The sequence below is a fragment of the Cricetulus griseus genome, chromosome 4, assembly GCF_003668045.3.
Source record: "Cricetulus griseus strain 17A/GY chromosome 4, alternate assembly CriGri-PICRH-1.0, whole genome shotgun sequence".
Lineage (NCBI taxonomy): Eukaryota > Metazoa > Chordata > Mammalia > Rodentia > Cricetidae > Cricetulus > Cricetulus griseus.
This window is the reverse complement of record NC_048597.1, coordinates 215865453-215891107: the sequence shown is the minus strand read 5'-3', so window position 1 is coordinate 215891107 and position 25655 is coordinate 215865453. Positions and strand designations below refer to the sequence as shown.

Sequence of the window (25655 nt, the reverse complement as noted above, 5' to 3'; positions counted from 1 at the left end):
CTTGAGCAAACTCATGCTTGTGAAGACGTGCGCGGGCGTGCAGGTGTGGATATGCATTGGATGTGTGCAGGACTGCTCATGGGGGCCTCCTAATTCACCCTTAGGGTGATGGGGGCTCCATACCCCTCCACCTCCCTGCCAGAGCCTGCCTTGAATTCTGTCAGCCCTAGCTTTGTGCCCCCAGCAGACTGGGGCGGGGGCTGGGCCTGCTTCTCCCCTCCCCCAGTCAGCCAGCCTCCCTGGGAGAGAGCATCTGGGATGGGGAGACCTTGGAGGAGTGAGAGGTGTGCCAGGCGCTCAGAGAGTACCACTGGAGGAGTCAGCTGAAGCTGTACTTCCTGTCTGAGGAACCACCAAGTGGTTTGCCTTGGCAGGAGAGGCAGGGCTCCAGGGCTGGGGGCTGGGGCTGAGGAGGGCATTGGAGTCTAGGAGTCCAGTGGACTCAGCCCGACAGTCCTGGCTGGAGGAGTAACAAGTAACAAGCCACAGTACCCCAGCCCCGTCCCAACACACACATACCCTGGTGTCCTGGAAATGGGTCTGTCATACCGCCTACCATGGGGAAGGGGACAGACAGGGCAGATCTGGGGGATGGGGTTGTTATTCTTAATGCCCCCACCCCCAGTGCTTCTGGGTGGGGGGTGGGAGTTGGCAAGGATCTGTGTCGGGAGGGAGCAATATGTTTCAACAACTGTGCTGAGCTGCGTTTACCCAACAGCCAGCCTGCCTGGGGAGACAATATTTGAAAAACACAGTATTAAAATTTGGACCTGCCAGGGATGTGGGTGACTTTGAAGGGAGCAGTGTATTGTGCACAGCTTACCACAGGTCCACCGGCCATTCTAGCACCCTTTCTGGTCTCTGAGTTGATACTTTTTCATGGAGGAAGTCCTTCTGCCTGTCTAACCTGGGTGCTTCCTGCTTCCTGCTTTTTAGTAATGTGGGTCCCGTTATTCTCTGACTTTTCTTTTTTGACTGGTGTCGTCACCCCTGCTTTGGGCCGTCCGTGTGTCTTATTCTTGCTCCCCATTCTCCCATACTTCCCCTCCACTATTATTACGTCCAGATTTTCCTGCAGACCTAGAAATGGACGAGAGGGACATTCTGCAGGTTGTGGGGACAGTGTGGGAACCTGCTGTGGGGACAGTGAAGGGTAAGGCTGTGTCTCCAGCTACTTCCATCAGTTCCGGTGCTCCCAGCTAGCCCACCACAGCCTGGACTTCAGGCTCGCTGGTGACATGTCCCCAGTCAAGGGGAGGCAGAAGAAAGTAAGATTTGTCCTGAGTTGAGGGTTGTGAGCGTGGAGATCCGTCACTCTTTGTTGAGGGAGGGAAACTGAGGTAATCTGGTCAGAGGTTGAACAAGGGAAGGTAGGCAGGGTGCTGTTCTCTTGTAACAGCACCCTGCCTCGTTGTAAGTTCCCTGTCTCAAAAAAAAAAAAAAAAAAAAAAAAAAAAAGAACAAGGGAAATGGCTCATCTGTTCTTCTAATCTTGTTCTCTTCCCAGGTGTCCAGAGACCTGGAGCCTGCTTCCTGGGCCCTAGGCCCCTCCCACGATGCTCGGCACTGCTCTCATCCTGTGGGCTTCCCTGCTGACTGGGGCCTGGCCAGCTGGCCTCATCCAGGACCAGCTTCCAGCCACACCTCGAGTCCGACTGTCATTCAAAGGTAAGAGACTTCTTTTCTCCTCCCTTCGGCCATCCTTTCCTCCAGCACTGGCTTTTAACGCAGAGGAAAGTATAGAGTGTTGGGAAAGGCTGGAACCCAGAGGACTCTGGCTGATAGATAAGTGGGGAGATGCTGATATCGAGCCTGTGCCCCAGGCAGCTCCTAAGGCTGAGGGTCAGACACTGAGGTAGCCTCCAGCCTCAGCCAGCTGGAGGGGCAGGGAAATTCTGCTGGGTGTATGGGTACCTGGGCAAATGTTCCAGGATTACAGAAAACAGAGCACTTTGTGAGCTTAGGGAGGACATCTACTATTGTGAAAGGCATTAGCACCCCAGAGACCCAGGAGTAATTCGGGAAGTCCCTAGATTTTAATGGAGGCCTGGGGTCTGCAGTGTGTTCCTACTTCCATCACCTTTGCGTCCAGCCCATCTAGCAGATAGACACACATGACAATCCGGGACATGTGACTTGTTTGCTAGACACTTCCTCAAGGAACTGTGTGTGTGTGTGTGTGTGTGTGTAGCATGTACCATAGGCCTGGGGTGAAGAACAGGCTGTGCTGGGGTTGGGGGGGTCTAGAGTTACTGCTGAATGCTGTCTTGGCCATCCTCTGACTAGAAGCGGTGCTGGCCAGCCTCCTGCCCTGGGTGGGGCCAGTTCAACCCAGGCTGGCCGGATTTCCCAGCAGCCATAATGGGTGAAAGGCTGAGCTGACCTTTCCTTCCTCAGGCTGGGCTGAAACCCAGCCCCTAGCTCATCACCACTGGCAGGGCCCCTTCGTGGCTGCACCCCACCCACACCTGGAGGAGGGATGCTGGAGTGGGGAATGGCTAACTTTCCCAGTCCTGATGGGCAGACAAGAGTTAATCGGTTCTGGTGCCTAAAGGGCCTCCTTTCCCAGGCTTGGGAAGGTGAGATATTTATTCCGGCAGGCGATACTTCCACCCTTCCCTGGTGGAATTCCTTAAAGCAGATTAATAAATCTTGAAGGGGCCAGTTCCACCCTCACATCCCTGCCTAGGGCCATTGGAGTGTCTCCTCCCCCAACAAGAAAAAGGAGGGGGCTTGAATGCAGCTCCTCAGGACCCGAGTTTACCACTTTGGTATTATTTTTATTAACATTCATGCCAGAAAGCAAGAAGACACAAATAGATAAGATGGCCTCCTGTGTGCTCTTTTTAAACTTTGTCAAACCTGGAGGGCAAAGGGCTTTGTTCCTGTTTTCCAGAGAGGGAAACTGAGGCTCAGTCAAGGGCAGGGCCAAGGTCAGGCAGGAGACAGAGACAAGGCCAGAAATAGAACCCTGGTGTCCTGGGCTTGCTGGCGCCCACATCGAGTTGGGTCGATTCCCTCTCAATTAGCTCTGAAGCCGACACCCACAGTGACTAAAAGCCCAGCTTCCTGGCAGCCAGCCTACGGTGTTGTTTGCTGTGCCTGTGCTGGCCTGGGGTAGGGCTGGAGGATGCTTGGGGCTACCCCATCTTGGGACTTTATACCTTTGCCCAGGCAGGTTCATCAGCCAAGAAACCTGACCTCCCCAACCTCTCCTTTCTCCCCTGACCTTAAGTTCTAGTATTGTGCTTGGATGTGAGCTCAGTTTAGCAGGTACTTGAGCACCTACTGTGTGCTCTACTTTGTTGAGTCCTGGGAAATGAGATGAAGTACACATAAGGAGACTAACTGCTGAGGAACCCAGGCCCTGTGTGACTGCTCCCCTGCTAGCTGCTCAGGCCACAAGAAGTAGCTCTCAGCGAGGTGAGTAGAGGCTGCCTCCCGGAGACTGGGGTCTCACAGCTTAGGACTGGAAAGGAGTGGAGGGGTCTCCTTTCCAGTGTGCACAGAAGGGGCTCATAGAGAGTTACTCTCAGAAGCACTGTTGGTAACATGGGCTCCGAAAGTTTCTCCTTCCTGTTTGGAGGGATACAGCAGCTGAAAGCCAAATTGGGGAGAAAATGCCTGCCTTAACGTGCTTTGGGTGTTAGAGCAGCACTTGCCACTTCCACAGGGTTCAGCTAGATTCTTCTAGGCAGAGGTGCTGGTGTGAGGGGCCACACTGCCCAGAGAAGATAAAAGAACAAAGGCAGGAATTAGACCAACTTCCAGTTTGTAGCCCACCCATCCTCCCAGGCACCCCAGGTTTGGAGCCAGGAGGGCATGAGAGCAAAGGGGCCCTGAGTTCATTCAGCCTGAGAAGTTTTTGTGGTCCATCTCCTGGGCTGCCATTAGCAGCAAAGAGGATGCCAGGTACAAACAAGGAGCCAAGAAGGACCATCGTCTAGGGTCACCAGACATGTCTCTTCTTCCTGCTTCTGGGTGTCTGTTGGGGATCCTAGACAGTAGTAAGCCCTTCCCCCTTCCCCTGATGGGCCTGGAGTCCCCTTTGCCCAGAATCGCAAGCCAAGTTTGGGTGGAAAGCTTTTCCTTCCCCTATCCTGGGCCACCCTAAGTCCTGGACACCGCCTCCCTAACAGCAGCAGGGAGGTGCCAGGCCCTGCCAGGTCCTTTGTTCTGTGTGGGGAATGTTTACTTTTCCCCAGGAAGCCAACCCCCCACCCCCAAACATGCCACTGCTCTCTGGGCTGGTTTTGGCCAGGATTTGGGGCTGAGAATGTTTGGTGGGAGAGAGAGAGATCTCATGGTGACATGAGGCAGCTGGGCTACCAGGGAAACTGAGGTGTAGGACTAGGGAGCAAATGGTCCCTGTGTGAAGGGAGATCAAGAAAGAGGCAAATAATGGAAATGAAAGGGGACGCCTTTGCTGAGGTGAACCCAGGTGCCGCTGGCTCCTCACTGAGGAAGAGTACTGCCTTCTACCTGCCAGTCCCCACTCACATCGTCTGCTTGTAGCCTAAGTGGACCAGGGTGCTGTATCTTGTTAGAAATGGAGGGAAAGGAATATTCACAAGTCATTTACTTTGCCCTTGGGGGAAGGGGTGGACATGGGTTGAAGCAAGCCTTGATGAGCCTTGGCCCAGGCTTAACTGAGGGGTGAGGGTGAGGCTGGTGAGCTGAGGTATCACTGGCCCCTCGGGGTTCCCTGAGTCCTCAAACTCTGTGAGTAACTTCTAATTGCTGAGAAGTAAGGAGGAGGAAGAAGCATGGGAGCTGAGGCCAGTGGTGGCATCAGGAAGCGAGGCAGGGGTCAGGTGGCTTTTGAGCTCCTAAACTAGGGAGGGATAAACGTTCCAGGATAAGCTGGGATGACAGTTGGCTTTGGAGGAAATGGAGGCTGGCTCCCTGTGTTTACAGGAGGCTCAACTGGAGGCACTCAGGTCAGGAGCCTTGGCCTTTAACCCAGACTCATCCCAAGCTTTGGATGGGCCGCACTGGCTGGGCCTTCCGAAGCCCAGGCCTTGTCTCAGGCGCTGGCATGTCGCCCACCCCGCCCTGCTGGCTCCAGTTTCCCTTGGCACTGAGTGGGGAGCTGGTACATGCTCGAGGAGTAAATCATGTTCCCTGGCAGCCCTCGTGGCTTCGTAATCGTAAAGAATTTAAAGAGAAACTGCCAAGGTACAAATCTCACCCGAGGCCCCTAAAGGCATCTTTTACCCTGTGGCTTGGGAGGCAGCAAACCCCAAAGAAGGTTCTCGGCTGCAGACACACCTGTGTGTGTGAGCACCTTCCTTCTCCTTCTCCAGAAGTGATAGCTCAGAAGGTGGCTTTAGGGCCCTGGGCCCTGGTTTCCCCCTTTGTAATGTGGGAATGGTGGTAACCCCCTGAAAACAGCACCAACTGTAGGCCTGGCAGGCCTTGAATTGGAGATGGTCCTGTCTCAGCTTCTGGAGTGGCTGGGATTATTGGCCTGTACTTCCAGGCCTATCCTGAAAGCACATCCTGAGGGCTGCCTTGCTTACATCATGATTATCAATAGACCTTGAACAGTGAGCTTGCTTCTGTTCCCACTGCCTTCTGGAAAATGGGGCCAGGAATAGTTCTGACTTCATTGTGGTGTTGAGAGGATTAGTTATGTGGAAACTGTCACTGTCCCAAGCAAAGAAGAAAATCTAAGTGACCAGGATGGTGGCTGATGGGATGATGGGGGGGTGTCCCAAGATCTCCTCACCCTTCCAGAATTCCGACCTTTGGTTAGGGAGACGGTGCTTGGAAAGGACCTACTCGGGGAGATAGGTCAAGAGGGAGAGGGTTCCTACTGTGAGCCATAGGAGGCAGACAGGTTTCATAAGGCAACCTCTCAAACTGGCGAGGAAACAGGAGGGGCAGAGGCAGGGTTCAAGATACCCAGCACCCTGTGGCCTCAGCTCTCTTTCCTTGTGGCAGAGTCCTAAATATAGATGGTGGGAAATTTTCAATAGTAGAAAAACGTTGGTGGGAAGTAGGTATCCTGAGACGCCAGCCTCCCCCTGAAATTGGCTCCCAGAACCTTGCTTGAGCACCTGGACATCTGCAGTGACTCCCCTCTGTGGATGCTGTTCTGACTTTTGCAACTTGTCTTAGGGTGGCCTGCCCCAGGCTGCTCACTGGGGCAAAGAGGAGGCTTGTTGGCCTGGCCCAGAGCTATCCTGGGAATCTGAGCCCTGCCTCAAGGGAGCGCATGGAGAAGCAGAGCGGATTCCTGCTGCATTTTTCTTAGAAATAGCAAGAGGGCCTTTGCCAGAGACTTGGATGCCAGAAGGCTACATACAGCCTGAATCCAAAGCCCTGCTCACGTGGGTGCCTGAGCTTGGCAGGCCTGCAGCTCCCACCCAGGCTGCTCAAGTCCCAGGGAGAGGGCCTTCTGGGCTCCAGACCCTGACCTATGGTCCTGACCTAGCAAAGAACAGAGCCTGGGCAGTGGCTACTGATCTGGGATCCGGGGGCCCATCTGGGAGTGGGCTCAGTGAGGGCCATTGGCTGCTCTGCTTGCAAGCAACGCTGTCTAGGGCTGGCTCTACACAGCAGGGCCAGACACAAAGCATCGAGTCTTTCCAGGGACCAGGAATCCTGGGAGTCTGGAGACCTTAGCTGTAGAAGCTCCCTTCTTTCCCCTACCCCACCTTCCCTCTCTCCTAAATGCTACCTTGTCTTGACTTCCTCCTCTGACCCGCTCTTTCCTCTCAAGTCCCCATAACTAGCCAAGCCCCTTATTTCTTCCCACCTGGGACTTGGAGCTGATGCCCTCATTTCCTTTCATACACAGCAGGCAGAGTAGCAGTTAGAATTTGGGGGAATCCGTGGGCTTCTGCAACATCAGAGACTAGGTGGGTGGCACTTGTGTGTGTGTGTGTGGGGGGGGCTGCTGCTGAGATTTTAACCCTTTCCTGACCCAGCACCGCTGCAACTTCCAAGACTGACTCTGAGCATCTCTGTCTCAGTTTCCCCATAAGAATGTGAAGGGGTCGAGACTGAGACTGTCTGGGGTATCCTGTAAGGGTGGTTGGAAGGGGCTGCAAGGACTGGGCAAGTCTTAGGAGGACAGCAGAGATGATGGCTGGGCCTAGGGCAGGGGGAGGGTCTTGACACCCACAAGCCTGTCGTCCCATCCTGGCCTGTCTGTCCGGGTGATTTATAGCAGTAAATGAGCCATGGAGAGTTTGTTGTCTTTTGCAGTCATGGGGGTGGTGGAGGAGGTTGGTGGAGGAAGGAGTGAGGGGTTTCCGGGCCAGGTCTGGAATGTGGGAGGAGGGGTGAGTCCCTGGGCCTTTGGAACTGGAGACCTCTGAAGACTGGGTTCACTCTTTCTACCTGAGAAATGGATCAGTGTTCCCCTCAGACTGGCCCCTTTTTGTTACTCCTTCCTTTTACATTTCTTGAGGCACATTCTTGGAAGCTGTGATTGCCTGGCCTTAGTTACACTTGCACCAGTCATCTTCTCCCACCCCCTGCACAGAGAGTCTCTGAACTGTGCTGGATCCTTAAGCTGCCTCAGGACCCTGGCTTCCGCCTACCTGGTAAATGGCCAGTTGTATTTTCATATGGCAGCTGTGTGTGGTAAGGGTACTTGTAGGATCTCCCAGCCTTCCGTCCAACAGCCCAGACCTACCTGAAATCATCAGATATCCTGGGTCGGAGGTGGGGGAAGGCATCTAGTCTACAGATCCAGGGTCGGAAGTGACTGGTTGGGGCTTGTGTGTGCTTGAGTGGGGTGTTGTGACCCTGCTGCTCCTTCCCTTTGGCTCTTCCTGGCTTCAGGATGAGCTGCCTCCTGATCCCTTGTCCGCCCTCTCTTGGGCGGAGTAGGTGGGCAGTGGGGCAGAACGGCCGTGGGAATGGCACGCCTGGGCCTGCTGGCCCCAGCCCCCAGCAGCCCCCTGCCCTAGCCCCAGCCCCTGAAATGGGAAGGAAGAGTGGGGGAGCTTTAGTCCATCTGGGTGGCTCTTACTGAGCTGGGTGTTTACTGAACAGCTGGGATGTTTACAGTAGCCCTTAAGAAGCTGTCCCCTTGCTCTAGAGGATTTCCCATCTGGAGGGTCCCACCAGGGACTCTTCCTACCTTTCTACCTCCCTGCTCCTCTGGGATAGAAGTAAAGGATTTAAGCACCCGGAGCAGGAGTGCTCATTCCTCTCCCCTGCTTTCCTGGAAGTGGCAACTGTAGGTGAAATACGGTAACTGGGTTCCCAGTTCAGACATTTAAATTAAATTCAATCAGAGTGGTTATTGAATATAAACACACGGAGTCATTTACATGTTAATTATGTTGAACGGACTATGAGGCCATAATTAGTTGCTAATTGGGTGAGAGTGGCTGTAATTGGTTTTGTTGGCACCGACCTGGCTCACCTGCCTGTTGGGGGGGGGGTGCCTGGGAATCCTGGGAAGGCTTCTGGCTCCTAACAATGCCTGGTCAGGAAGGGGGCGGGACAGATAGTGATTTAGGATGGCCTGCTCCCCAAGGAGGTGCAGCTTATCACTGGGGCCAAACCGTCATTATGACTTCTGGCGTTTCTTAGGGCAAAAGGGGGTCAGCAGTGGCAGCCTTCCTTGCCCAGCCCCAAGTGAAACTTGAGTTTGACTGCATATATTACATATTATTATATATTAGTGCCCAAAGGAGGGCCCATGGCAACAGCGGCAGGTACCACCTGCTGTTGATGGCCCCAGGGTTGACCTGGTCAGTGGCTGAAGTCTTGGCTTTGGGTATGAGTGGGGTAAGTATGCTGAGCTAGGGGCTGGAACATACTAAGGCTTCTGGGATGCCCTGCCCCCAACTCAGCCTGGCTGGGGCTCCCAGGGTTGAAGAGCTGTGGCCAGGGGCTGAGGCCTTCCGGCTGGCCGCTCATTAAAAGAGGATTAGGCTGGGAGCCAGGGGGCCAGGCCAGCCCCTGGGCCTTCCTTCGGGGCCCCTCATAGCTTTGGAGGAGTGAAAGATGCAAAGGGTGACCCTTCCCTAGAGCCCATGGGAATGTTGATTGGGGATTTCCTGGGCTCTGCCACTTTATATAATACACACACACATATTTTAAATAATATATATATATATATATATACACACACACATATACATATGCATATACATATACATATACATATACATATACATATACATATATATATATATTATATATATATATAATATATCTTCTTGTCTACCTCAGTTTCCCTCCTCAGGTCACAGACCTGTCTTTCTGGTGGATGGTGCACTGACAAAGATCTAGACTGGCAGCCCCTTCACACCCAACGCCATTTCTCTTCAGCTCAGGGATTAGGGCTGCCACTAGCCTGCAGGAGGTCAGAGGTCAGAGCTGTGCTACAGGGACCTGTCTATCACTCCCTCACCCCCAACCCTTTTGGGGGAGGTCACGCTGTCACTCAGAGCCTACTGCTTTGTGGCCCTGTAACCAAGGGGGCGGGCACCCACCTCTGTTCCAAGACTCTTCTATTTGCAGCAGCCCCTGCCTCACTGGTAGCAGGTCTGGTGTCCTAGAGACACACAGCAGGGTGTGGGGCCTGCCCACTCGGGGTCTCTGGTGAGGACTGTGGACACGCCTACTGGCGTCTTTAAAGTAAAGGCATCAACCATGGCTTCCCAGGATGAGGAAGCAGAGACCCCAGGATCAAGCCTGAAGGCACTGAGACTGTTCCTGCCCCTGGACCTTGGCCAGGCCATTCTGGGCCAGGATAGTGTCTTAACAGCCACAGGGAGAGGTCTGGAAGCCGGGAACGACTGCGGAAATGAGGTGTCTGATGCCAGAAAAGGCTCTTCCTTCCCATGACGGGAAAATCCTTCCCGGATGCCACCCCACCCAACCTGTGCCCAGCTTGGGTGAGAGCAGGGGGATGGGGCTCTTCCCAGGAAACAGCACCCAGACCACCACCTTCCCCTGACAAGCTCAGAACTTATTCAGGCTCGAGCCCTGCTATCACGTACTGCGAAGGGGTCGGAAGTGATCTGAAGGCGTGACCAGGCTGGGTCTGCTTCAGCTCACATGCACTGATGTCGCTCAGGCCCCTGGAGCCTTTTGGCCCAAGTCCCTCAAGAGTACTGGACCCAGTAAGATCTGTTAATACTGTAGGTGTCAGCTAAGTGTACCTGCGTGCACTTCCCTCCGACTCTGAAGCAGGCTTCGTGAGGGAAGATAAAAGCCCCAGATCTTTGCCCTGTGGTATACAGGTTAGGCTAGGCCAGGAAGCTAATTCTACTTCATTTTCTTGGGTACCACTGTCTTCCTGTCTGCAGCTCGGGATGCTTCTTTATATTTTCTCCTGACATTAGCATGAGTGGCTTAGCACTCTAGCTGTGAGTTAGCAAGGCTAGATTGATTCTCTTTAGACCCTGGAGAATACCCATCTCTGCCTTTCCCTTACGTGTGCTGGCTCTGACGAATTGAGATTTAGCTGTGCTTCTGTGGATGGAGCTGAGTCAACAGGAAACCTTTTCTGTCCCTGTAGCCCTCTTTGCCCATCTCCCCAGCACTAGGAAATGGGGTAGCAGGGATATGAGTGGGAGGTGGATGTCCTTCAGGTGATGGTGACATCTGGAAGGAAGCCTTGCTTCCTCAGGAAAAGATCTGGGAACCCCAGCCCATTCTCTGGTCCCACTAGAGACCAGATGCCCTTCGAGGATGTGTTGGGGAAGCCAGAGTAACAGCTCTCAGGCACCATCTGGGCCACCTTGAAGGTCAGATTTAGGAGGCCCACGTTCTGGACTGGAAAATGAAGCTCAGGGAGCCAGAAGTATTTCAACAGCGGGGGTCAATAAGGCCCATAGTGGAAATGGAAACCATAGCCAAGGATCCCTGGCCTTCCATCCCTCCTCTTCTCTAGCCTGCATTGTCTCCTGGGGGCTCCCCTCCTCCTCCTCACCATTTCCAGTGACTAAAGCATCATGTCCTGTGACATCAGAGTGTTCTATAATACCAGAGTCATTGACGCCATGTCCTGAGGCCATTGAGAGGAGTCCCTTGGGTCCTGAGTCATGTGTCTGGATGTAGGAGTCACCTTCTGGCTCCCCATCTCCTGGCAGGTCGTCTGTATCCCCAGGCCTGGTTTCCATGGTCTCCCCAACATTCAGACATCAATCTCCCTGCAGTCTGCCTGCCACTTCCCATCCCTATGACCCTGATGTCCTCACCTAAAATCTGGATGTAAGCACAAAGCTCCAAGGAGAGTAGGTGCCTGACTGAGAGGCACCCTCTACCGAGGAACAGGCTGCAGGAGACACAGAGTCGGTGTACGTCGGATCAAAGAGAGCCTTCTTTCTCCTTTCTAGAACTTTCTTTCCTCATTGCCCAATGATGTCTCTCTGGTCTTTCTCTCAGGGAGGTGGGGCTCTGGGAGCAGATGGCTGATTTGGACTTGGATCTCGGGGCCTGGCAGTCATGGCATAGCATAGGGCAGGGTCTAGATTATGAGGCCAATAGGGAATAGGGATATGTAAGCTTTGGGATTATGGTTGCTTGGGTACCTGGGGGCTAGCTCTCTGAATCTCCTCCCCTGACCTAGGTGTTACATTGGAAGGTGTGCACTTGATCTTCTGTTCTCCTCCCTTCCATTGCCCCTGAAGTGCCCCCCAGCATAGCAGGATGAATAGGGGCACAACCAAGGCCATGCCCCCAGCCAGGGTATAAATAACCCCTGGCAGGCAGTCCCAGCCTGGGGGGGCTCCACTGGCAACCCCACTTCCTCTCTGGCCACTTCCCAGCCCTGGGGGTGGGGGGGTGTTTACTTTCCTGTTGTCACTATGACTGGGTGGCCAGGCAGGAGACTCCTAGTGACCCAACAACAGGTGCAGGACAGGTGCCCAGGCTGCCCTGCCCAGGACTTCAGAGGCGCCGCCGGACTGGCTGGTGAGGCCATAGCCAGGCAGGGATCGGCCCTTTGATCTTTCTGCGTCCCTGCATCCCTGCGTCCCAGTGGCTGGCCAAGGTCATCACCTATATTCCCTTGTTGCTACATAATCAGGTCTGAGCAGGGCAAGGCTTCTCTTTGCCCTGCAGCTCTGAACAGTAAGATCCTGAACCAGACATGGACTCAAGGCCGACTGTCAGGTCTCCTGCCTCCATAACCTGTCCCACCCGACCCCTTTATGTGCCCGGACCAGCTTGCTGGTTGCAGACAAAGCTCCTCTAGCTTATTCTAGGGTCTCTACATATCAGTTAGAGTCAGAGGCAGGCCAGTCAGGGACAGCCACCTGCTGGTGTCACCCTCAGGCTGTGTCCCAGGCCTCAGAGCTCAGCTGTTCTCTCTCCAGGTGCCTCGGCCGGGTCGCCCCTTCAATTGCCCCACCTGTGAAATTGGGAGGCAGCTGTGGCATCAGGGAGTGAGTGTATATGCTCCAGTAGTACCTCATCTGTTGCAGGACACATTTGCATACCTGCTACATGTGTGTACATATATGTTCTGTATGTTGCCACCTAAGCCCCCTTTGCTGTTGAATATTCATGACCCTCAATCAGAATTTTCTCTCTCCTGAGTTAAAAATAGCTGGGGTTGGACAGGGGACAGACTTGCCAAGAGGACCTTTCAGCTCCCCCAGAGACAGGTTCGCAAGCTTCCTGGAGTTCTGTGTGTGTCTTTGGTCTGTCATGGGCTGAGCTAGCTGTCTTTCATTCCAGGAGAGGCTTTACCTGAGTGTCCTGAGGGTGGGAACCAAGGCTGCAGCAAACAAGCAGAAGGGAAAACAGAAGGCCCAGCTGTACCCTGCCCTCAGCCCCTGGCGTGGGGCTCCTATATATAGAATTGCTGGTGGAGCTTCCTTTTCCCACCATGGCACTAGTTCAGAGTAGGCTGAGAGCCCCACCATTAGCAGTCTTTTGGGATCTGGTGGGCTTAAGTTCTGCAGGGTATTATGGCTCCTTGAGGGCTTTTTGGTATCTGGCTAGCCTGTTTCAGGCAGGTGAGGACCTTGCAGTGTACTAGCTGGGTCCTCTGCTTGGTGGTCAGCTAGGGTGAATGCAGAGTATCCAGGCTCTGTGCCAGCTTCTGTCCTACTGTGCCACCACGTCCACCTGCTCATTAACCCTTTCAGGCCCCTGTGGGAAGTTGGCCCCACCCTGAGTAGAAACATTTACCCCACCTGAGCAGACTCTTTGAAGACATCACACACCCTGGCTTGCACCCATAGCCCTTTCATTGGGATTAGCTTGGGCTGCCTGTGAACCAAGTGTTTAGCTTTGGGTGTGGCCCCTTCTCTGGCCTGCCCACAACATGTCCCACTTTCTCCTCCATGGCTGTCAGCAACTGGAGAAGGAGCTAAGTGGGCCCTGGGAGAGGAAATGGAAGTTTAGGACAACTGTGGTCTCAATACCTCTCTGTCATAGGGAACATGCCTCTTGGAGGTCCTCACTGGTGTCCTGCCCTTCATCCACAGAACTTAAGGCCACAGGCACCGCCCACTTCTTCAACTTTCTGCTCAACACTACAGACTACAGAATCCTGCTCAAGGATGAGGACCATGACCGAATGTACGTGGGCAGCAAGGACTACGTGCTGTCCCTGGACCTGCATGACATCAACCGAGAGCCCCTCATTGTAAGGGCTGGCCTGGAAGTGGGCAAGGCAGGGTGAAGGGCATGGAGCCCACGGTCAGGGGCCTGGCCAGCGGGCTGCATCTTCTAACCTTCATCTTTGGCAGATCCATTGGGCAGCCTCCCCACAGCGCATTGAGGAGTGTATACTGTCAGGCAAGGATGGCAACGTGAGTGTGTTGGGGTCCACAGAGGGTGAGAGGGTGACCTCAGAGAGGGAATAGAAACGGGCGTGCATCTGGGCATCTACACAGCTTCCTATCTGGCCACAGGGAGAGTGTGGGAATTTCGTCAGACTCATCCAGCCCTGGAACCGAACACATCTGTATGTGTGCGGGACTGGTGCATACAACCCCATGTGCACCTATGTGAACCGTGGCCGTCGTGCACAGGTGAGTAAGCCGCTTCCGGCCCTGGCTGTGTGCTGTCCCCTCTGGTGCCTTCATTCCAAGGTCCTGATGGGAGGATGGGCTCGAGACCCATCCTTACCCCTGCCAAGCCCTGTGACCTTGGTGAGTAAGTTGTTCAGCTCTCTGAGCCTCGGTTTCCTCACTTGGAAACAGGGCTCACAGTTCCCTTCTAACAGGTCGGTGTGAGGAAGAGGCAGTGAGTTAGTGCTCTCCAGCTAGCACTGTGCCTGGCGATTAGTAAGCATTTGCCCCACACAGGGCAATGATTTTCTTGGCTATGTCTGTGGATCTTCACCCAGCCACCAAGTCAGAGGGCCTAGTGGGATCTTTGGTAACAGAAGGCCGGAAGCCTGGGTCAGCTTCCACCATGTGGCCTGGGGGAGAGCTGCTTTCCTCCCCTTGGTCCAGGGGTTGGGAGAAGCTGCTTCTCCCCAGCTCTGCTCCATCCTGCCTGCTTCTGCCCTTTTCCATTTCCATGTGGGCACGTATGTGAGTTGATGTAACCTCATAGGGCTTGATTGAGAATGACTGGACATAAGGGGCACATGCGTGTGCAGGCGTGTGCCAAGCCTGTGTGTATGTGTGTGTACACATGCATATACGTTCTCTGGGGGCCCATGTGTTCATGTGTGTTCCTGGCCTGTGTGGTATGAGAGGCTGGCAGCCCGAGCCCGCTCCCCCAGCCCCTGTTCACCCCCAGTTCTAACTTCTTTATTCCTCATCTTCTCAGGCTCCTTCATGGACCCAGACGCAGGTGGTCAGAGGCCGAGGCAGCAGGGCCACAGATGGTGCCGACCGCCCGACTCCCACAGCCCCACGCCAGGTGGGCCTCATCCTTCTAGTCTTTTGCCAAGCCAAATGACCTCTGAGCTCAATTTACCCTGGGCCTGGCCCCACGGCCAGCCTCCCCAGTGTCTCCCTTCTCCCTCATGCCCCACCCGATTCCCATCCCTTCCCTGCAGTGTCCTCAGGTTCTGAAAGCAGTTCCAGCTGGACTCTTGTCAGCCTCAGTGGGACCCCTGCAGGCAAGAAATCCTGAAGCCACCAGGTGGGGAAGACAGGAGTCCTGGGGACAGTCGTGCCTCAGTCCTGAGAACATGTGTGGAGACACACATGAGCACATACCAGCATATGCTTGGGCACGTCTTTATTATCCACAGTGGGTCTGGCACATGGCTCCTGTGTGCCTGTTCCTATGCTCCCTGTGGGTCATGGAGTAGATACAGGAGTCCTGCACACTGACGTATGGGGCTCTCCTTTGAGATAGTGGGTCTGTCCATTAGTCAAGGCTGGGGGTCTGGGCTGGGGTTAAGGCAAGCTGGGGCTGGGCAGGGGCGGGCAGGGGGGCAGAGGCTGCCGGTGAATGACAGCATGTGAGTATGTATGAGATTATATGTTTGTGCATGACTGTGTGTGTGTGTGTGTATGTATGTGTGTCTGTCTGTCTGTCTTTCTGATGGGGAGTGCTGAAAGTCTAAGACTATCTAGATTCTGTGTGTGTGCATTTAGGGTGAGCAGTGGGTTACATGTGCTGGCTGTGCTGTCTGCCGGTCTGTGAGCAGCCCCTGTGTGCACAGGAAGCCGTGTGTGCAGAGTGTAACTGAAAGCAGGCCTGTGTGCTCCTTCCCATCACCATCCTGCCACCTGCTGCCACTTCCTCTGTGCGTCTCTCCTCTTCCCTTTCCCTCCCTTTCCCCTGCCTTTCCCACCAGGCCTCTGAACTCACCCTGGTCCCAGAGACTTCACAGACCCTTCCTAGCACCTTCCGGTGTGAAATGGGTAGTGTGGGAATAGATGACTGTTAGCTTTGTGAATTCCACATGGTGTCACCTGTGCGTGCCCCCCCCACAGATGTGGAGGGGCAGAAACCCCATGACCTTCTGGTCCATCCTGAGGGCCATGGGTAGAGCAAAAAGCCTGGAGGACATGCCTTAGAGCTCCCTGCTTGGACCAGATACTATGAGAGCAGAACCCCAGGCCCTTGAACTATACCCCCTGCCCTACCCAGGTCTGTACCCCCTCCTTGGCTCAGGATAGGCAGCTATAGCTCAAAGTACCAGGCCTCTGTAGCCCAAGGGGGTCTAGCAGGCATCTTCCTGAGCTAGTTGGCATGGAGGGATTTTATCCCATACAAGCCCACTCTGTGGTTCCCAAGACCTGGACCTCTGAGATTTGATTCTTAGTGTTTGCCTGAGGTGTAAGTTCAGAAATTGGTTCCCTTGGAATTACCATGGTCCTGCCCCAGGAAGGCTGGCTGACTGGAATTCAAGCCTAAGGACCCTGGGAGTGTGTGTAGGGGGTGGATTCAGGATGTCCCTTGGGGCTCATTCTTGCCCTAGGAACCTTATGAAATTTGTCTGTCTTGTCTGTGGGACTGGCCTGGATATGCTGAGCCCCTCTCTACCCTGCAGGATTACATCTTCTACCTGGAGCCTGAGAAACTCGAGTCAGGGAAAGGCAAATGTCCATACGACCCCAAGCTGGACACAGCCTCAGCCCTTATCAGTGAGTGTCCACCCTGGTTCTGTGGTGTCAGTATGTAGCCTTTGTCACTACAATGAAGGGGGTTACCAACACTCCAGAGTTGACCATGTCATTGACCATGACCTGGAGGGGTGGGAACAGACTCTGATATAAGCTGAGAGGCAGAGCCTATGTTGTATAAGCCTCCACCCAGCCTTCTGGATGGGACACTAAGGGGCCAGGTCTTCCCCTAAGATATCAAGTGGGGTCTCTGCAAAGCCTAGAACCCTTGGAGCCATTGGTTACCTAGAAGAGAGATAAACTATATTTGTACTGAGAGGGGTGAGAGGGGTCCCACAGCTCCTGCATATGTCAAAAAGACAGTAAGAGGCTCACACAGAAGCAACATAGCACCCCCACCATCTGGGGAGGCCATGTTTCTGGACTATGCAGGTGTCTGGGAGAGTTGGGGGTTCTTCTTAAGGAAGTGTCCTAATGGAGACTTCAGAGCAGCCGCTGCCTCTGCTTGCAGATTGGGGAGCTTGCTCCTGCTCATACTCTGCCTGTTGTCCATACTGTCTATCCCCAGGGCATCTCACAGAGCAGCTGCCAGGTGCTATGCCACCTGCAAGCCTGGGAAAGGCCCCTGGGGTCGGGAGTGGGGTGGGGCAGTTGTTTTCCCTTGGTGAGTGAGAAGGCTGAGTCCAGAAGAGGGGATACCATTGGGGGAAGGTAGGGTGTACCCTGGAGATTCTCAAAGACATGAAATGCTGTAGTCACTCAGCATTTAAATTTTCAGGAATTTTGTGATCTAGTTGTTAAACACAGCAATTATTGAAAATAAAATTATAAAGGCTCACAACCAAATCAATTGTATTAAAACATAAGTAATGGCAACAAAATATAATAAATGCTCAAAATTTATTACTCCTAATTGCTTTACTACATTGATTGCTACATTGTAATCTGCACTTTTGAGGCTCTTTAGGCCTGGTGTGATTGTGTGGTGAGAATCCTATAGGATCACATTGGCGTGTCTTCCCAACTCTGAAGTGACCTCGGTTAGCAGTTTGAAATAAGCTGGGATGCGCGGATCACGGGAATTGGCTATTGCCACTGACAGGTCTTCTCCCAGAGCCAGTTGTAAACACCAAGCGATAATGATTGTGTCCTGGGCAGCTCAAAGGGAGGCCAGTACTCTGCCGAGGGGTAACTGAGCCTGATCTTCCGCTGACTGACACCCTGACCCTCCCACAGATGAGGAGCTCTACGCAGGCGTGTACATCGATTTTATGGGCACTGATGCAGCCATCTTCCGCACTCTTGGAAAGCAGACGGCCATGCGCACAGACCAGTACAACTCCCGGTGGCTCAATGGTGAGCTCTACCCGCAAGACCTTAGTGGGAAGTGTGGCAGGGAAGAAACATGCCGTGACTGACCAGCTTGGGGCAGGGCTGGTTTCCTGTTGGGGATTCTGTTGGAGAAAAAAAAAAACAGCCAGGCTCTGTGCTGCTGACCCCACCCACCTGTCTACCCGCAGACCCTTCATTCATACACGCTGAGCTCATCCCTGACAGTGCCGAGCGCAACGATGACAAACTCTACTTCTTCTTCCGAGAGCGCTCCGCAGAGGCTCCACAAAACCCCGCGGTATATGCCCGCATCGGGCGCATCTGCCTCGTAAGTGTCTGTAAAACTCTGCTGCCACTCCCCAGACCCACTCCAACGAGCTGATCTAAATCTGGCTACCTGTTCCCACCCCCAGAATGATGACGGTGGCCACTGCTGCCTGGTGAACAAGTGGAGCACATTCCTGAAGGCCCGGCTTGTCTGCTCTGTGCCAGGGGAGGATGGTATTGAGACCCACTTCGATGAACTCCGTGAGTGTCAACAAACAAGCAGGGTCCTGTAGCTGTAGCGGGAGGGATGGAGGCTGGATCAGTGGTCAGGGTGCCTTTAGGGAGCTCCTTTCTGTGGGCAAGAGTGGGCGGGCCCGTGGGATTCCTCCCTCAGGCAGTGTTCCCAGTACCTTCTCCCCTTTTCCAGAGGATGTGTTTGTCCAGCAGACCCAGGATGTTAGGAATCCAGTCATTTATGCCGTCTTTACCTCCTCAGGGTAAGGCTGGAGTCAGGGCGAGCAGTCGTAGGATTGGGGGGTTATGGCTTATGGAGGACCCTGGCCTGGTTGTGAGCTATGGTTGGATGTGGGCCGGGGAGGGCCGGGGGTCCAGGGTCTGTCCCAGCCGTAGCAGTAACCTCCTTGCACACAGTTCCGTGTTCCGAGGCTCTGCTGTGTGTGTCTACTCCATGGCTGACATCCGCATGGTCTTCAATGGGCCCTTTGCTCACAAGGAGGGCCCCAACTACCAATGGATGCCCTTCTCAGGGAAGATGCCCTACCCCCGGCCTGGCACAGTAAGTACCCCGTATGTTTCTCTTCTTTTTATGGCCAGGCTGTCCTCAAATCCAGAACTCAGAGACCCGCCTGCCTCTGCCTTTTAAGTGCTAGAGTTAAAAGCGTGTGCCACCACCACCCCGCTTTTTTTCCCTATCCTGTCTTGAGATGGGGTCCCACTGTTTATCCCTGGCTGGCATGGAGCTCACTATGTGGATCAGGCTTGGCTAAAACTCACAAAGACAGGCAGCTGTCTCTACTTCTCAATTGCTGGGATTGAAGGCATGTCCTTCTTGTTTTTGTATGTATAGGGTACTTGGCCTGCATGTATGTCTGTGCACCTTCTTACAGAGGCCAGAAGAGGGCATCATATCCCCTGGAATTACAGATGGTTGCCTCAGTGTGGATTTAACCCTAGACTTCTAGAAGAGCAGCCACTGATCTTATCTTCTGAGCAACCATCCTAGCCTTTTTGGGGGGGGGGTCGGTAGGGGGGGGTTGTGTTTCTTTTTGTTTTTGTTTTGAGACAGGGTTTCTCTGTGGCTTTGGAGGCCGTCCTGGAACTTGCTCTGTAGACCAGGCTGGTCTCGAACTCACAGAGATCCGCCTGTCTCTGCCTCCCGAGTGCTCTTTGTTTTAAGAGGCCCTACTCGGGCCCTCTGCAGACATGGGCTCCACAATAATGAAGCTCCCAGTCAACAGGGGCAGTGCGGTGGTGGCGCACGCCTTTAATCCCAGCACTCGGGAGGCAGAGGCAGGCAGAACTCTGTGAGGTCAAGGCCAATTTAGTCTACAGAGTGAGTTTCAGGACAACCAGGGCTATGTAGAGAGACCCTGTCTTGAGAAACAAAATTTAAAAAAAAAGCAAGCTACTGTTCATACACAGTGCATGAGGCTGTGAAGAAAGCGGCCTCCCGGGGTTCCGAGGCAGATGCGGGGCCTGTGTGGCGGCCTGCAGCGTGGAGGGTGCCTGAGGAAGCTTTTTGGGAGGTGAAGTTTAGAGGGAAGAGTCTTTGAGGCAAAGCTGGAGTTAGGCTGGCTCACAAGGGAAGGTGGTGAGGAATGGGCCTACTCTGCATTGTTGGGAACTGTGGCACTTTATCAGGGTATGACCTGGGTGGGCCTGCCACGGGAGACTGAGTGTCTGACCTAGTGCAGTGTCAGATGTGACTGGGTCAGGACTGGCACGGGGAAGCTGGTCTCTGACGGGGTCTGGAGGCTTCCTTGAGAATGAAGTTGGAGTTAGAAGATGACAGGCTGAGCCCAAAGCAGAAGGAACAGCATTGGGGAAGGGAAGGTCTGACTGGTGTGTCAAGATCTCGAGGCCAGCAGCCCAGCTGCACAGGAAGGTGTGTGAGACCAGAGGGACAGCCAGAGAGGCAGGGGACAGCTGGGTGGGGATGAGGACATGGGAAGGGAGTGGTCAGTTCAGCCAAATGCTGGCACACGGTCAGGAGGCATGGCAGCAGACAGATCTGTCCGGTGGAAGGCAGAAACCAGGAAAGGGTTTGGAGAGAGACAGGCACATGTAGGGACAGAATGGAGGCTTCTCCTGAGCCGATGGGTCCGCGTGCCCCACCTGGACAGCCTGGGCCTGACACTCATTCTCTGCCTGCAGTGCCCTGGCGGGACCTTTACGCCCTCAATGAAGTCCACCAAGGATTATCCCGATGAAGTGATCAACTTCATGCGAAGCCACCCACTCATGTACCAGGCTGTGTACCCGATGCAGCGGCGCCCCCTGGTGGTCCGGACAGGCGCACCCTACCGCCTCACCACTGTGGCTGTGGACCAGGTGGATGCAGCTGATGGGCGCTATGAGGTGCTTTTCCTGGGCACAGGTACCCACTGCTGCTCTCAGACCCTCCCACACTGGGCCCACTGGATGGGAGGAACTGATCCTGGGGCTAGGGGTTGCTTCAGACTCATCTGCGGGAGCCTTCCACCCTCAGCCAGAATAGCCAGGAAAGCAGGAACACCAGGCACCTTGGGCCCTTGTATGACCTGAAAAGAACTTAGGACACATGGATCTAACTGCTTGCACATGTATACACACACGCGCACACACACACACACACACACACACACACACACACACACACACACACGTACACCTGTCATAATTGCAACAGCACCCAACTCAGTTGCCCATTTTTTGTTCTCAGCAGGGTCCAAAATGAGAGTCTGGGTGTGGGCACAGACCCTGGCAATGGCTCCCTTTGTCCTGTTCTAGTCTCCCCCGCCACAGCTCTCCCCTTCATCCAGGGGAAGCCCTGGAATCCCAGCATGGAAGCCCCACTCCACTGCCCTAGAGGAGATGGGGCTTTGGTGGGGAAGGGGCTGAGGCTTTGCCCCTTCCCCAGCATCCCCAGCCCCACTGAGGTCCTGCCCGGCCCGTTCCAGACCGCGGGACAGTGCAGAAGGTCATTGTGCTGCCCAAGGATGACCAGGAGGTGGAGGAGCTCATGCTGGAGGAGGTGGAGGTCTTCAAGGTAGATGAAATGAAATACCACCCAGTCCTGTCCACGCCGCCTTGATCCTTTCTGGTCCCCAGCCTCTGATCTTAGACTAAGCCAGGGCAGGGAAGAGTCCACAGGGTCCCAAACTGACCTCTGCTTTCTTCCAGGAACCAGCAGCCGTTAAGACTATGACCATCTCTTCCAAGAGGGTGAGTTTTTGGCAGTGTGGGCTGGGAGTGAGGTTAGAGCCTGTGTCCCATTGGGGTCATGCCCTTGGCATAAGGACAGGGAAACTGAAACATGAAACAAGAAGAGTGCAGCCCGACTGGCTCAGGAGCTGACACTGCCCTGCTTCTGCCCCTAGCAACAACTGTATGTGGCCTCAGCTGTGGGTGTCACGCACCTGAGCCTGCACCGCTGCCAGGCATACGGAGCCGCCTGTGCCGACTGCTGCCTCGCCCGGGATCCCTACTGTGCCTGGGATGGCCAGGCCTGCTCCCGCTACACAGCATCCTCCAAGAGGTAAATAGACTGCCAGAACCTTGGGATTTTATCCACAGCTCTGGGAGCTCGGAGGTAGATAACGCTGGGGTGGGAGCATGCGTGGAGCATGGGTAAGACATAACTGTCCTGAGAGTCTTGGGGGTGCAGGAACCTGGGGAGCATGCCTCCCAAGAGCACTCCTTCAGGAGTTATCCTCAACCAGGCGGAGTCGCCGGCAAGATGTCCGTCATGGGAACCCCATCAGGCAGTGCCGTGGGTTCAATTCCAATGGTGAGTGAGCATGCTGTCCTCCTGTGGGGTGCTTCTCACCTAGGCCCACAGATAACCCCACTGTACAGACTTGCAGATGGCCCCCTGGGTGGTGGGAGCCTTAAGTCTAGGATTGGGATGTCCTATGTCACTCACTCTCTGGATAGATACCCAGTGATGAGGTCCTGTCTTCTTGTGTGGGTGCCCCTTGATGCCTGCCTTTCCCACTGAACAGACTGACTGCCTAGGAGCAATGCTGCTTCCACTCAAGGCCCTCTTGATCCACAGCAAACAAGAACGCCATAGAGTCTGTGCAGTATGGAGTAGCTGGCAGCGCGGCTTTCCTTGAGTGCCAGCCTCGCTCACCCCAAGCCACCGTTAAGTGGCTGTTCCAGCGAGATCCCAGTGACCGGCGCCGTGAGGTGAGTTCCTATGTCCCGCAGGGGGCAGATGCTGCACGATGGAAATGGGAGTTCCTTTTTACAGTGGCGAGCCCATGTGAGAGAAGTATAGAGGGCAGCCAGCCTGGGGCAGCCCTCATTCTGTAAAACACCTTCTGAGTACCCATCTTTACACCAGAATCATTTGAGTGAAATGAGTTCCATAGAAACTCTGTGGGATAGGCTTCAGTATATGGAAAACATTCATAAGCTGGCTTCATTTAATAAAAATTCCATATCTGAGCTGGGCATGGTGGTGCACGCCTTTAATCTCAGCACTCAAGAGCCAGAAGCAGGTGGATCTCTGAGTTCAAGGCCAGCCTGGTCTACAGAGGGAGTTCCAGGACAGCCAGGGCTACACAGAGAAAACCTGTCTTGAAAAAAAAAAAAAAATGGAAAGAACAAAATATTCCATATCTGTACTCTGTTGGGGTATACCTCCTTGTATGGGACATCGTGTGGGTGAGCTCCAGGATATGGAAATTCTGTGGATATTTTCTGGAAAAGCCTTACCGGTGTCCCTCTTTACGTGGAAATGGTATGTGGGTGCCACAATTGGGTATTCTCATTAAATGAAAATTCTGTCTGTGCTCCAAAATTTTCTCATTCATTGTTCAGAACCCCCCCTAGGGTCCTCATCCCTCCTGAAGTGGGAATATGTGTGGATACCTTATTCAGATCCCTCTCATGTGCAAACAGTACGTGGGCTTTTTCCTTGGTATGTGGAAATACCATGTGGGTGTCTCTACTCGGAATGGCTGCATAAGTGGTCTCGTCTGGAAGCTGGCTAGGGCCGTGGAGTGGTGACCCAGCCCCTGAGTCCCCACCCCTACCCCTGCAGATTCGTGCAGAGGACCGCTTCCTGCGTACAGAGCAGGGGCTGCTGCTTCGTGCCCTGCAGCTTGGTGACCGCGGCCTCTACTCCTGCACGGCCACTGAGAACAACTTCAAGCACATCGTCACTCGGGTGCAGCTGCATGTCCTGGGCCGGGACGCCGTTCATGCTGCCCTCTTCCCCCCACTGGCTGGGAGCGCCCCTCCACCTCCTGGTGCAGGCCTCCCCACACCTCCTTACCAGGAGCTGGCACAGCTCCTAGCCCAGCCGGAAGTGGGCCTCATCCATCAGTACTGCCAGGGTTACTGGCGCCATGTGCCCCCCAACCCCAGGGAGGCTCCAGGAGCACTTAGACCTCCTGAACCCCAGGACCAGAAAAAGCCCCGGAACCGTCGCCACCACCCTCCGGACACATGAGGCCAGCTGCTGGAGGCCTACATAGGACCAGCCTAGCCCCTCATCCCTTTTAATATAAAAGATATATATATATATATAAAATATCTATATTCTATACATACCCTACCCCTGCAAAGACAGTATTTATTGGTGGGTTGTATATAGCCTGCCTCAGTGGCACCATTATCCAGGACTTAGACCCATGTTGGTCAGCAATGGCACATGACTGAGCATGCCCAACCTGGCCCAGGAAGTTGCCAGGGCCATGCCAAGACCATACAGTCCCCAGACTCTGCGGAAATCTCCTTGCTCGACAGCTGTCAAGATCTACAGAACACAGGGAGGGAGCAAGCCCTGTTTGCTGGGGCATGGACCATATACTTTTGCTGATGAGTATTGTCAGCTGTGCTGTGGCGTAGACATGGACACCAGGACTGCTGTAGAGTCTGGGGGTTGGGCCTCAGGGCACTCAGGAGGGAGGGAGGGAAGGGCCATCACAGGATACAGGCCCCTGCCTGGGTCAGGGGTGCTCAGTCAAGGCCAACCTTTCCCAGGTATTTATTCTCTATTTATTGGGGACAGAAGAGAAGTCTGCCTGGGTGGGGCAGGACCTCCTCTTCTCCCCTCCTTGCCTGTCCTGGCAGGTCCACCCCTCTCTACCTCCTTAGCTTTCCTGTGCCACCTTGACCCATGGGGAGAGATGCCATGGGGCCGGGTACAGGTGCGGCTTGAAAGATCCCCCCAGCCCTGAGGGTACATGCGCCATGATGGAGGCCCCAGGTCTGCAGGGCATCCCAAAAGGTTCCCTTCTGCCCACTGCTTCAGGTGATGGGTGTAAATAGCTCTGGGGGCAGTTGGGTAGATGGGTTGGGGGCTCCTGCAGCCCTCTGCTACCCAAGCCACAGCCACTCTTGGGTTCCATCTTGCTAATAAACACTGGCTCTGGGACTAGACTTTGCTTTCTCTGCTTGGTGGTTGAGGTGGGAATGGAGGTGGGTTAGGCCCACACTTCTAATCTCAGCACTTGTGAGCCAGAGGCAGACAGATTTCTGTGAGTTTGAAGCCAACCTGCTCTTCAGAGTGAGTTCCAGGACAGCTAGGGCTTCACAGAAACCTGTCTCAAAAAAAAAAAAAAAAAAAAAAAAGAAAGAAAAGAAAGAAAGAAAAGAAAAGAAAAGGAGAAGAGTTAAACTCATGTTGGCATTTTGTTCATTTGGGGGCTGAAGAGATGGCCCAGAGGGTAAGAGCAATGGCTGTTCTTTCAGAGGACCCCGGTTCAATTCCCAACAATCACATGGCAGCTCACAACTCTAACTCCAGTTTCAGGGGATCCAACACCCTCACATAGACATGTGAAGGCAAAACACCAATAAAATAAATAATTTTAAAAAAAGGCTCCGCTAGGCAGTGGTGGCGCATGCCTTTAGTCCCAGCACTCGGGAGGCAGAGGAAGGCGGATCTCTGTGAGTTGGAGACCAGCCTGGTCTACAAGAGCTAATTCCAGGACAGCCTCCAAAGCCACAGACAAACCCTGTCTTGAAAAACCGAAAAACAAACAAAAACAACAAAAATAGTCGATATGTAGAAAACAGGCTAGTTGAATTAGCCAGGGCTCCTGTGCTGCTTTGCCCAAGATCCCTGTGGCACAGACGAAGCAGTCTTGCTCCTGAGTAGAACCTCCTCAGTAGAATGAGTGCCCAAAATGCATGAGGGTATCTACTTCCACATGTCCTGATTAGTGATAACTTCGTGCTCAGTGCCTGGGATGCTGACACCCCCCTAGTTGTCTATTGCAGAGTTGGGTCTGGTTTCAGGAAATCCAACGAAGAAGCTCGACTAGTACAGAGAGCCTTGAGAGCCGAAGACTCTCAATTGGGGTTTCCAATTGTATGTGGATGAGAAATCTCTAGAACCCAGGAGTTCAGCTCAGC

At 54.0% G+C, this 25655-nt stretch overlaps 1 protein-coding gene across 2 annotated transcripts; it reads left to right on the top strand.

Moving 5' to 3' along the window:
* The first annotated feature begins 1484 nt into the window (after window positions 1–1484).
* Window positions 1485–24667, top strand: Sema3f (semaphorin 3F). Of its 2 annotated transcripts, XM_035443941.1 has the most exons (18): window positions 1485–1668; window positions 13416–13576; window positions 13680–13742; window positions 13845–13964; window positions 14713–14805; window positions 16394–16487; window positions 17703–17822; window positions 17987–18126; window positions 18212–18326; window positions 18493–18562; window positions 18717–18861; window positions 20460–20682; window positions 21245–21333; window positions 21468–21509; window positions 21665–21822; window positions 22007–22074; window positions 22342–22475; window positions 23335–24667. In XM_035443941.1, exons 1-18 carry the CDS (start codon window positions 1557–1559, stop codon window positions 23743–23745), a joined length of 2358 nt encoding a protein of 785 aa, XP_035299832.1. In that variant the 5' UTR covers window positions 1485–1556; the 3' UTR covers window positions 23746–24667. The 2 variants fall into 2 exon arrangements, with proteins under 2 accessions (XP_035299832.1, XP_035299831.1); XM_035443940.1 differs by lacking the exon at window positions 14713–14805 and having other exon boundaries at window positions 23335–24666.
* The last annotated feature ends 988 nt before the right edge of the window (window positions 24668–25655 follow it).

Coding starts and splice junctions, on each gene's coding strand:
- Sema3f (XM_035443941.1), top strand. CDS start 1,557: ATGCTCGGCACTGCTCTCATCCTGTGGGCTTCCCTGCTGACTGGGGCC. Junction 18,327..18,492: donor GACCCACTTCGATGAACTCC/GTGAGTGTCAAC, acceptor CCCCTTTTCCAG/AGGATGTGTTTGTCCAGCAG. Junction 20,683..21,244: donor GGTGCTTTTCCTGGGCACAG/GTACCCACTGCT, acceptor GGCCCGTTCCAG/ACCGCGGGACAGTGCAGAAG.